Source organism: Acomys minous, assembly GCF_964271855.1.
Source record: "Acomys minous genome assembly, chromosome: 12".
Taxonomy (NCBI): domain Eukaryota; kingdom Metazoa; phylum Chordata; class Mammalia; order Rodentia; family Muridae; genus Acomys; species Acomys minous.
Window position 1 is genome coordinate 53,394,210 of NC_140493.1, and position 11,706 is coordinate 53,405,915.

Below are 11,706 nucleotides of genomic sequence, written 5' to 3' on the forward strand. Positions count from 1 at the left end.
GGCTTCAGTCCATCCTGAAAAAGTATCTACGAAGACCAGCAGGTACCGGTATCCATATATACCTGGTTTGATCTCCGTGAAGTCAATTTCTCAATGGGTCCCTGGCCGGTGCCCTCGGACCCTAGTTCCTGACAAATTCAAGGACTTGTTGGTATTGACCAGCGTGCAGGGCCAGCAATTGTCAATGGCTCTCTGGAGGGCCTCCTTTTTTTCCAATAGGTAAAAGTCCGTTTCTTCTCTTTCGAGGAGGGTCTTCATTTTCTGGGCGCTTAAATGAGTGAGCTTGTGGAAGTAGTCAATCAAATAGTTAGTTTCTTTTGAGGGGACGACTACCTTGTCCTGGTATCGCCAATGGTTGGGGCCTCCAGGGAGAGCGCCCAACTTGTGAAGTCTTTGTATGTCGTCGTTGGTGAATTTCCAATTCCGATCCTGCTGCCCAGGCGCTCCGGTGTCCTCTTGTAAGGGGAGCGCCTCGAGAGTGTCGAGGGGTCTTGTAGCGGCTTGGCGGGCTGTCTCGTCAGCCAGCCGATTACCTCGAGCCTCAGGGGAGTCCCCTTTCTGGTGGCCCGGGCAATGAATGATGCTGAGCTGTTGGGGTAAAAAGAGGGCCTTCAGGAGGGCCAGGATTTCAGTCTTATTTTTAATTTCTTTACCTTCTGAGGTGAGGAGTCCTCGGCGCCGATAAATTTCTCCATGTACGTGGGCCGTGGCGAAGGCATACCGGCTGTCTGTATACACTGTTAGCCTCTTTCCTTTTGCCAGTTCCAGGGCCTTGGTCAGGGCGATCAGTTCAGCATGCTGGGCGGAGGTCCCTGGGGCAGAGGGCTGGCCCATATTACCTGGTCGGTGGTGGTGATAGCCGCTCCGGCCCGTCGTGTCCCGTTATCCAGGAAGCTGCTCCCATCCGTATACCAAACGAAGTCTGGGCGAGGGACGGGCTGGTCAGTGAGGTCAGGGCGGGTTCCGTGGGTTTCCGCCAGGACTTGCTGACAGTCATGATCCTCGGGCCCGTCTGGGAGAGGGAGCAGCGTGGCAGGGTTGAGATTGGTTGTTGGCCCAAAGGTGACTCTGTCCAAGTCTAAAAGCATGGCCTGGTAATGGGTTACCCGGGCGTTGGAGAGCCATCTGTCTGGGGGCTGCCGGACCAGGGATTCCATGGCATGGGGCGCTAAGATAGTAATTGGCTGTCCCATGGTGAGTTTATTAGAGTCTTTAAGGAGTAAGGCGGCTGTAGCGACCATCCGTAGGCAAGGGGGCCAGCCTGCTGCCACGGAGTCCAGTTTCTTAGAGAGGTAGGCTATAGGCCTTTTCCAGGGCCCCAGTCTTTGGATTAGAATTCCCTTGGCGTACGTAGCCTTGTTTCTCATCAATGAACAGCTCAAAGGGCTTGGTTAAATCGGGCAGCCCCAGTGCGGGGGCTGAGATTAGGGCAGTCTTAATAGCCTCGAAGGCCTGTTGATGGGCGGGCCCCCAGGCAAACATCGTTCCTGTCTTGGTAAGGGGGTACAGGGGAGCTGCCAGTTCCGCGAACCCAGGGATCCAGAGGCGGCAAAAGCCCGCTGTTCCTAAAAATTCTCTGAGCTGACGGGGGGACCGCGGTGGCGGGATTTGGAGGACAGTTTGTTTCCTAGCCGGGGTGAGCCACCTCTGTCCATCCTTGATGGAGTAACCTAGGTAGGTTACTTCAGCCTGGCAAATTTGTGCCTTCTTGAAAGAGGCTCGATACCCCAGCCGTCCTAGGACTTGTAGGAGGGCGTGGGTTCCCCGTTGGCAGTTCTCCTTAGAGGGGGCTGCCAGGAGGAGATCATCTACATATTGGAGCAATATGAGGTCTGGGTATTGCACCCTGAAGTTGGCCAAATCACGGTGTAAGGCCTCATCGAACAGGGTGGGGCTATTTTTAAATCCCTGGGGCAGCCGTGTCCATGTTAGTTGTCCCGAAATCCCCAAGTCGGGGTCCTTCCATTCGAATGCAAAGAGAGGCTGGCTGGAGGGATGCAGTCTTAGGCAGAAGAAAGTATCCTTTAAGTCCAGCACAGTGTACCAGATATGGTCTGGGGATAGCCCCGTCAATAGGTTGTAAGGACTGGGGACAGTAGGATGTATGTCTTTAACCCGTTTGTTGACTTCTCTTAAGTCTTGGACCGGCCGATAATCCCCCGTCCCGGGCTTTTTAACAGGAAGCAAGGGGGTGTTCCAGGGAGACTGACAAGGAGTTAGTATGCCTTGGTCCAGGAGTCTCCGAATATGAGGCCGTATTCCCAGGTAGGCTTCCTGTGACATAGGGTACTGCCGGATAGAGACTGGGGTGGCAGAAGCCTTAAGGTGTACTAATATGGGGGGCTGTTGGTGAGCTAGGCCCATTCCCCCAGTTTCGGCCCATGATGATGGATACAGGGCGTGCCAGTCTGGGCTAGGGGTATTGCTCCCAGGGGGGTCAGTCTCATACAATCTGTATTCATCCTCTAAATTCAATACCAAAGTCTGAATAGGCCGCCCTTGTGGTCCTGTCACACGAGTGTGCCCTTCTTCAAAGTGAATTTGGGCCTTGAGTTTGGTTAATAAGTCTCTTCCCAGGAGGGGATATGGGCAGTCCGGGACGTGAAGGAAAGAATGTGAGACCTTACCGGTGGCAAGATGTACTTTTTTCTCGGTGGTCCAGCGGTAAGGCTTCCCGCCAGTTGCTCCTTGCACCCAGGCAGTCTTTGTTGTCAGGGGCCCCGGTGCGGTGGTGAGGACGGAGTGCTGAGCTCCCGTATCCACCAAGAAGGTGACGGGTTGCCCCCCCACATTTAGAGTTAGCCGGGGTTCAGGGGGAGGCTCCTGACCCTGACTTCTTCAGTCTTCCAGGTTGAGGAGAGCCGCGGAGGGGGGGGGTTCTACGGGGCCCTTTGGGACGCCTGGGACAGTCCCGTACCCAGTAGCCTCTCTCCTTACAATAGGCACATTGGTCCTTATCCACAGGGATTTTTCTCCGTTCTCCCTGGCCCTGACTATCCTGGCGCCCTGAAACTACGGTGGCCAAAAGTCTACTCATTTCCCTATGTCTCTTCTTATCTCTAGCATTTTCCCTTTCTTCCGCTTCTTTTCTCAATCTCTCTTCCCTTTCTTCAGACTCTTTCCTAAGCCTTTCTTCTCTCTCTTCCGGCGTCTCTCTCTTATTATAAACTTTCTCTGCCTCCTTTAAAAGATCCTGAACTGTACTTTTCTTGAGTTTTTCCAATCTCTCTAGTTTGCGTCTGATATCTGGGGCAGATTGCCAGACAAAGGACATGGCCAGGGTGGTGGCCTGGAGGGGGTCCTCAGGGTCATATGGAGTGTAAACCCTGTAGGCCTCTTTCAGACGTTCAAGAAAAGCTGACGGCGTCTCATCTGCTTTCTGAGTAACCATCTTAACCTGGGCCAAATTGGTGGGCCGCCTGGCGGCTTTTTGGAGACCCGCTATGAGCAGCTGGCGATAAAGACATAGGTGGGCCCTACCTTCCTCAGTGTTGAAGTCCCAGTCCGGTCGTTCCAAGGGGAAAGCACTGTCAATTTCATTTGGCAGCTGGGTAGGCCGCCCATTAGCTCCTGGGACGCTCTTGCGTGCTTCCAGAAGGACGCGCTGCTTTTCTTCGGAGGTGAGGAGCGTCTGTAGGAGCTGTTGGCAATCGTCCCAAGTGGGTTGATGGGTAACTAGAATGGACTCAATAAGGGAGGTTAGCCGGGAGGGGTCCTTAGAAAAAGGAGGGTTATTATTTTTCCAGTTATAAAGATCTGAGGCGGAAAACGGCCAATATTGCATCTGGCCACCCGTGCCAGCCCGAAGGGGGAAGGCCTGAGAGGTCTGGGGTGGAACTTCGCGCCGGCTACGGAGTCGGCCGGCCATTGGTGAGGCCTCGGGCGCTGCGGCGGGAGCAATATCTTCAGGGCAGGGCGCGGGTCCGGAGCGCTCAGGTGGCGGCGGCGCAATATCCTCAGGTGTCCCCGGCGGGGGAGGAGCCGAGGGAGTCGGAGGTCCGGCTGGTGAGGCTGGGCCTGGAACCACTAGGGCCCGATAAGGGGGTGGTTCTTCAGTCAGGAGATCCAGGAGGGGCCCCTCATCTGGCGGCAAGACCTTAGGGGGGGGCGGACAATGGCGGGATAGAGACCTGCCCCAGAAGGGGCCGCCGGAGTAGGGGCCAGGGGCGGGGGCAGAGTGGGATGGAGCCCAGCCCCAGCGGGAGCCGCCGGAGTAGGGGCCGATGGCGGGGGCGGAGCGGGATGGAGCCCAGCCCCAGCGGGAGCCGCTGGTGTAGGGGCCGACGGCTGTTCTAAGGCGGGCGTGGTAAGAGAGGTGGGGATAGGAGGGGGCTGAATGAGGAAAGGTCTGAAGGAGGGGGTCACGAAGGAGAGATTCCCAAGTCATTATGTAGGGGACCTGGTCCGGATGACCGTGTGGTCCAGGGTCTATAATTTTGGACTTGATCTGTAGAATGAGAGAAAGGTTAAAAGTGCCATCTCGTGGCCACCCGGTGTTAAGCGTAGGCCATTCGGCGGAACAAAAAGTCTCCCATTTGCCCTTGCGGACTTCTACTGACAGATTGTGTGCAATGACACGGACCTCTTTGAAATGCTGTAAAGTAAGGGTTAGCGGGGTGACAAGAGTCTGACCCATGGTACCAAAAATATAAAACGAAAGACAACAGAGGAAAACTAGACACAAAAGACCAAAAACAGCCTGCGCGGGACGCTTGCGCCAAAGCGAAAGTAAAACGGAGGTTGGAGACGGCGGCTCGGGCACCGCTCCCAGATGAGGCAAATAGCTTCTCAGATGGGCTGGGGCCCCAAATAACCCTGGGGTAGACAGGGTTCTGGTGGGACGGAGAGTCCCTATGGAATCCCGCCGGGACGTCTCCCGGGGGCACAAGGGAGAAGCCCGAGCCCGTCAGCTCTTTCTTGCCCTTGCCAGATTCAGAGAGTCTGCACAGACGAAATGACAACAGGACAACAACGACAAAGCCGGCCGGCACAAAGACAAAGGCTTACCTCCCGAATTTGGGTCGATGGTCCCCAGGCGGGGGTCTCGATCTCGGTGGGACCTCCAAATGTAAGACCCCCGGCACGGTGGTCTTACTGTGGAGACCCCCACCAAGAACCAGCGAGACCAAGGCTTCGGTTGCAACACGCAAGAGGCTTTATTGTAGGGGGACGGGTACCCGGGCGTCTCAGTCTCTGGAGAGGCTGGCGCGCCGAGCGAGTCTTTAGGGGGTCTTTTATAGGGATTTTGGCGGGAAGCGCAGTTACAGAAGCGAGAAGCATAGTTACAGGGCTCTGATTGGCAGATTCGAATGAGGCAGGGTCATGGCCCGGTCATCAAGTGGGCTCTGGGAACAGGGGAGTTTATCTGTTCTCTGGGCCAGGTGGTCATCCATAAATATCTTGTTTGACATGAAGCGAGGTTATGGCCTGGCTATCAGATGGGAACAGGGGAGTTTACCCATTTTCTGGGCCAGATGGCCGACCATAAATATCTTTGTTTGACAAGGACAAACTGTTTCTGTTATCTTAGCACGCTTTTATCTTTCTCCTCTGAGCCCCAGGCCTTATCTTATCCCGGGAACCTATTATTTTAGTCTCGCCTTGCAAGATAGCGTTACTGCTGCTATGCTTGCTATGTCGGGTGCACAGGGGAGGGGGGTCTTACACCCAGCATCCACGTGCTGGCTCCAGCTCCGGGGGCTCTGACGCCCTCTTCTGGCCTTCTCAGTGCACAGACATGCAGGCATAATACACAAACTTAAACTACAATGTATATACTCATATGTACATATTTGTGTGTATATTTACTTCCTTAGGATTATCAGAAACTATGTCTCTCTACCCACCGCCCTCACCTCTCCTCTAGGCTCCGAGCCTAGGCTAAGACGCCTCTGCGGTTTCAGGCTCTCAGCCTGAGAGCAAGACCTGGAGAGGACGAGGAGTGAAGGGCTAAGTGAAAGGTAGCGACAGCGCCCCGCGTGGGACCGTGCTGCGCCGCTGCCAGGGGGACTCTGCCGGGCGGCCAGTCAGCGCGGTGCGCTCCCGGAACACCCAAACTTCCTCCGCCACCCAAGTTAGGGGTACTGGGGACCGAGGCCACAGCGACGCTGGCAGAGTCGTCCGGGAACCCGTGGGGAAGGCGGCCTGGAGCAGATCGCGCCGCACCTGTGCCGGGGGCCGCGCCGCGCCCGCACTCACCCTGCTCTAGCGCTCGCTGTAGGACGTGATCCCGGGGCCTCGGCCGGAGCCCAGGACGCCTGGCGGGACGCAGGGTCGCAACTGCGCGCTGAGGATCGACTCCATGCTTCCCACCCTCCGCCCCGCCGCGATCTCTGTGCACCGCTGGAGCAATCTTCCCTGACCGGTCCGAGTTCCTTCGTGCTCGAGAGGGACCGTTACACCCACAGCAGCGGAAGAGCTGGTGCAGCAGCCAGGAGTGGCGGGAGGGCGGGGAGAAGGCGCGCCGCGCTCCGGGCTCAGGTCTGGGGAGGAGGCAGGGACGTGCGGCTGCACCGCGGGTGGCTAAGTGCTCCGCGCTCCGGCAGCTCCAGGAATCCTAGGGCGGGGCCGGGGCGGGGAGCGGCGCCCCGGGAACCCGCACGTGCCGCCCTCTGCTGGCCGCTGAGCTAAATCCGCACGGGTGTGGGCAGAGTATCGCATCTGCTCCACTTGGCTGTCCTAACACCTGGGCAGAGGTGGGGCAAGAGAGCAAAGGAGACCATAAATGAGGGGAGAAAAGTTACTGGAGAGTACAAAAACAGAGAGAAAGCTATCTGCGTCTAGAAGGCCCTATACTTTTTCTCTCGATTTTATGTTTGTGTTGAACGTTTTCTTTATTAAAACCTAATGTTGGCTTATGGCTTTAATCCCAGAAGCAGGCAGAAGTGGCAGAAGCAGGCGGATTTCTGTGAGTTCGAGGCCAGCCTGGTGTACTGAGCGAGTTCCAGGACAGCTAGGGCTACAGAGATCAGCCCGGTCTCGAAAAACAAACAAAGAAACAAAAAACAAAACAAACAAACAAAACCCCAACAAGAACCAAAATGAAAAAAAAAACCAAATCAAACAAACAAAAACAAAAAACAAAACAAAACAAAATAAAAACCAAAAGCCTTATTGTGTCCTAGTTCGTTATTAAGGTGATTTTGATGCACACTAAAGCTCATCCTCACCGAAATGAACTTCCTGTGCAGAAATCCGGATTAGGACAGTTCTCCTGCGGGAACATTAACAGATTCACCCACAGCCTCCTACTAGACGCCAGCCCTCTCCCCCCTCAGAAGATGGAAGACAGGCTCTTCTGTCCCGTACTCTCGCGCCTCTGCCCTGCCTCCTTCATTTGTATGTATCTCTGTTCCAAAGGAACGTAGGCGTTCTGTCCCAGCGGTCCACAGCAGCAGGCCTGATTCCTGACCAGCAGCTCTTGTTCTACAGGCTCCTGGCTTTTCATTTTTCTCTTTTTCTTCTACACTTCAGTTACCTAGATGGCCCCACTTACCTGGACGACCTGAGCTCGTCCATAAACCCATTTTCTACACATCACCCTTAAACCGATGTCAGACTCCCCCCCTCAGCCGTTCTGATTTAACTCACCTGTGGTGCTGCCCCGACTGAGGCTTGTGGCTTGTGTTGTTTGGTTTTTAATTTGTTCTGTTTAGAACTGGGTTCTGTTCTGTTAAGTCAGGGTTTTCCTATGTACTCAAGACTGGTCTCAAATTCAAGATCTTCTCGATCCAACTTTCAGAGTACTGGAAAGACTGATCAGAAAAGTGGGGTTCTGCCGCGCGCGGGAGCATTACTAGTCTCACCCGCAGGCTCCTACTAGACTGGAATTCTAGACAGAGGGCCCTTTCTCTGAAACTCTCAAAGATCCTCCGGTCAGTGTTTTATTCTAGCTGCCGCATTATTTCTCCTCTTTGTCTCTTGATTTCCCAGCCTCTTTCATCTATCTCCTGAGCATCCTTTTCCATCCCTGCTTCTTTCTCCTGGTTCCTGAGGAAAACTATGTTCCATGCGCTACAATACATTTTTGCTTCTCTTTGCCCCCTATCTCACGTCTGAGCAGGATGCTTACTCTCAAACCTATTATCCTCATGCTGGGACATTTTCACCTGCCAGATTAGCAGTCCCATACATCCCAGTAAGATCTAGGACCAGCCTGAAACCCGTCCTTCCTCACCATATTCCACTCCATTCCCACCGCCCGGCTCCCTTCAGACCTGGCACAAAGTAAATGCTCGATTGGTGCTGGCTGAACTGAATCACTTCCTTGGCGGGGGGTGCAGTAGGGTCCTAGGCCAGAGCTTTGTGAACGTTTAATGCTACAATCAGATCAGGACATTCCTGTATTGAATGAGATTAATGGCATTTTTAGACTTACTTCATTCCAGGAAGCACGCTAACACTCTATACCGGAGTATTGTAGAAGCCTCCACGAAACCTTATAAACAGAGGCTGGTAACACTAATCCTATGTCACAGAGAACAAAGTAAGGCTCAAAGAATAGGGAGAAACCGAACACCAGAGACCTAGTATTTGATTGTTTTCTAGAACGTGCTTGAATAATGGGCCTTGGGCGCCACAGTGAACATCAGGGTTAAGGGACCATCCAGGGGTGCACATTCTGCTGATCAGAGGCGTGGTTGGTTAGTTTGGGTGCTGAGTAAGAATCCTGGGTTGGTTGGAACACCTGGATGTGGCAATGTTGCTCTGTGCTTCGTGTCCTCTCAAAGTCGAGACAATGTCTGTTAAGGATGCCGTGGTCCCTATCCCAGCAGGTGCGCACTTATGAAGAAGAACAACTTTCTTATTTATTTATTTTTTTTACACATTTTTATTGAAAATTAAAAATAATTCCTATTACATCTCATTTTCTATCCCATCCCATGCATCCTACCATTCCTCCCTCCCTCCCACTTTCACCCCAATCCCCCTTCCCTATGACTGTGGCTGTGGGGGACCTCCTCCCCCTGAATATGGTGCTAGGGTATCAAGTCTTTTCTTGGTAGTCCTCTATCCTTCTTCCGAGTGCCATTGGGCCTCCCCCACAAAGGGACATGGCCAAATATGGGACACCAGAGATCCTGTGAAAGTCAGTCCCCAGTCTCCACTTGAAGAAGAACAACTTTCAAACACAAAAGGCGTCCGTTTGCCCCTCTGCTGGTGCGTTCCACACACCGTGCCCAGTGCTGCACGTGATGCTGGTGCGTTCCACACACCGTGCCCAGTGCTGCACGTGGTGCTGGTGCGTTCCACACATCGTGCCCAGTGCTGCACGTGGTGCTGGTGCGTTCCACACACCGTGCCCAGTGCTGCAGGTGGTGCTGGTGCGGTCCACACACCGTGCCCAGTGCTGCAGGTGGTGCTGGTGCGTTCCACACACCGTGCCCAGTGCTGCACGTGATGCTGGTGCGGTCCACACACCGTGCCCAGTGCTGCACGTGGTGCTGGTGCGTTCCACACACCGTGCCCAGTGCTGCAGGTGGTGCTGGTGCGTTCCACACACCGTGCCCAGTGCTGCACGTGGTGCTGGTGCGTTCCACACACCGTGCCCAGTGCTGCACGTGGTGCTGGTGCGGTCCACACACCGTGCCCAGTGCTGCACGTGGTGCTGGTGCGGTCCACACACCGTGCCCAGTGCTGCACGTGGTGCTGGTGCGGTCCACACACCGTGCCCAGTGCTGCACGTGGTGCTGGTGCGGTCCACACACCGTGCCCAGTGCTGCACGTGGTGCTGGTGCGGTCCACACACCGTGCCCAGTGCTGCACGTGATGCTGGTGCGTTCCACACACCGTGCCCAGTGCTGCACGTGGTGCTGGTGCGTTCCACACACCGTGCCCAGTGCTGCAGGTGGTGCTGGTGCGTTCCACACACCGTGCCCAGTGCTGCACGTGGTGCTGGTGCGTTCCACACACCGTGCCCAGTGCTGCACGTGGTGCTGGTGCGTTCCACACACCGTGCCCAGTGCTGCACGTGGTGCTGGTGCGTTCCACACACCGTGCCCAGTGCTGCAGGTGGTGCTGGTGCGTTCCACACACTGTGCCCAGTGCTGCACGTGGTGCTGGTGCGGTCCACACACCGTGCCCAGTGCTGCACGTGCCTCATATCCCATTCTCACCACTTATCTTTTTAAAAAAAAGTATTTTATTTAATTTTTAATGTATGTGCATTGGTGTAAGGGTGTCAGCTCTTGGAGTTACAGCCAGTTGGGAGCTGCCATGTGGGTGCTGGGAATTGAACCCAGGTCCTTTGGAAGAGCAGGCAGTGCTCTTAACCGCTGAGCCATCTCTCCAGCCCCCTCACCACTCATCTTGAAGGGTCTGTAGATGGGACTGAACCTGACCCGTGCTTGTCACTGTGCATACTGGGTTCACTGACATGCACGCTGAGCTGAGGCAGAGCTAAAGGAAATGCTGCTCTGGTAGAAAAAACTGCGGAAAGAAAGGAGTTGCCAAGCAAGTTAAAAAAAAAAATAAGCACAAACATTAAAAGGGAAGGGGAGCGGTGGACTCCAACTACGAACAAACTTTTATTGACAATGACAAGTGAAATATTTGTAAGTGGTAGTTAAACTAATTTTCTTACATCCCTTCCCCTCTCACCCAGATTCGTATCTCTTCCCTTGTCCTCTTCCTACAAGCTACACACACATTTGTGGAAACATACACAAAGCATACTAGAGCTTCCTGTCCCAGTCCTGGCTGCAGCTAAGGGACAGGCAGGCACACACTGGTGACAGAGGCAGGAGGAGGGTTGAGAGGGGCCCAGGTTCCAGATCTTTGCTGCTAAGTTCTGGCTATCTTCTCCCCAACTTGTTCTTCCACTTAGGGCACACTGGAAACAACGGCCTGTATCCACACAGCCTGGTTCCCCACTTTTGTTCACTAACATGGGTCCTGAAAACGAGAAGGTGAGCCTCTTAGGCATTTTGAATTCGGGATCTGTATCAGTCAGGATTGGTTGGGATTGGCTTCAGCAACAAACTAAGCCCCAAGTCTGTCCTATGCAAAACTGCATCTCTTGCTCACACGGTTCATTTAATGATGTATTGGATGGGGCTCTGCTCCACATGGTTTCTCTGGGTATATGTCTGGAAGATTGTCAGTGTTGTGGCAGAAGGGAAAAGGATGCGGCAAGCTGCTCATTTATTCTCACCTCACCGGGTGAGTCACTGTCCCCCAGGGCCAGCATATAGGATGTTTGGCCAGCCAGGGCTCTGACCAGAGGAACAACCCAGAGCAGGGCAGAAAATGTTTGAACAACAATAGAATCCATTAGACTCCTTTCTCTGATGCTCCAACTTTTATCTCATTCAGAAAAGTTAAATTATGTTCGGGTTTCTCCAGACTCTGGCTTTCCCTTAACTGGGGTATGGTGGTTTGAATAGGTCTGGTCCCCTAATATCATGTTTTTGAATGCTTGGTTGGCCATAGGGACTGGCACTATTAGGAGTTGTGGCCTTATTGGAGGAAGTGTGGTGTTGCTAGAGGAAGTGTGTCACTGTGGAGGCGGGGCTTTGAGGTCTTAAAAGCTCAAGCTCTGCCCAGTGTGGACTGTAGTCGCCAACCGCTTGTCTGCAGATCAAAATGTAGAACTCTTGGCTCCTCCAGCACCATGGCTGCTTGCACATAGCCCTCCTTCCCACCGTGAGGGATCTACTGACACTGTAAGCCAGCCCCAATTAAATGTTTTCCTTTATAAGAGTTGCC

General features: G+C 54.1%; 1 protein-coding gene across 1 annotated transcript; it reads right to left on the minus strand.

The window, feature by feature from the left end:
• Nucleotides 1–452: 452 nt before the first annotated feature.
• Nucleotides 453–4,387, minus strand: LOC311578371 (uncharacterized protein; the record flags this gene model as incomplete). The annotated part of the gene is made up of 2 exons (XM_084748206.1): nt 453–1,012; nt 3,481–4,387. The coding sequence occupies 2 exons, from the start codon at nt 4,385–4,387 to the stop codon at nt 786–788; spliced, it is 1,134 nt and encodes a 377-aa protein (XP_084604332.1). The 3' UTR covers nt 453–785.
• Nucleotides 4,388–11,706: the final 7,319 nt, after the last annotated feature.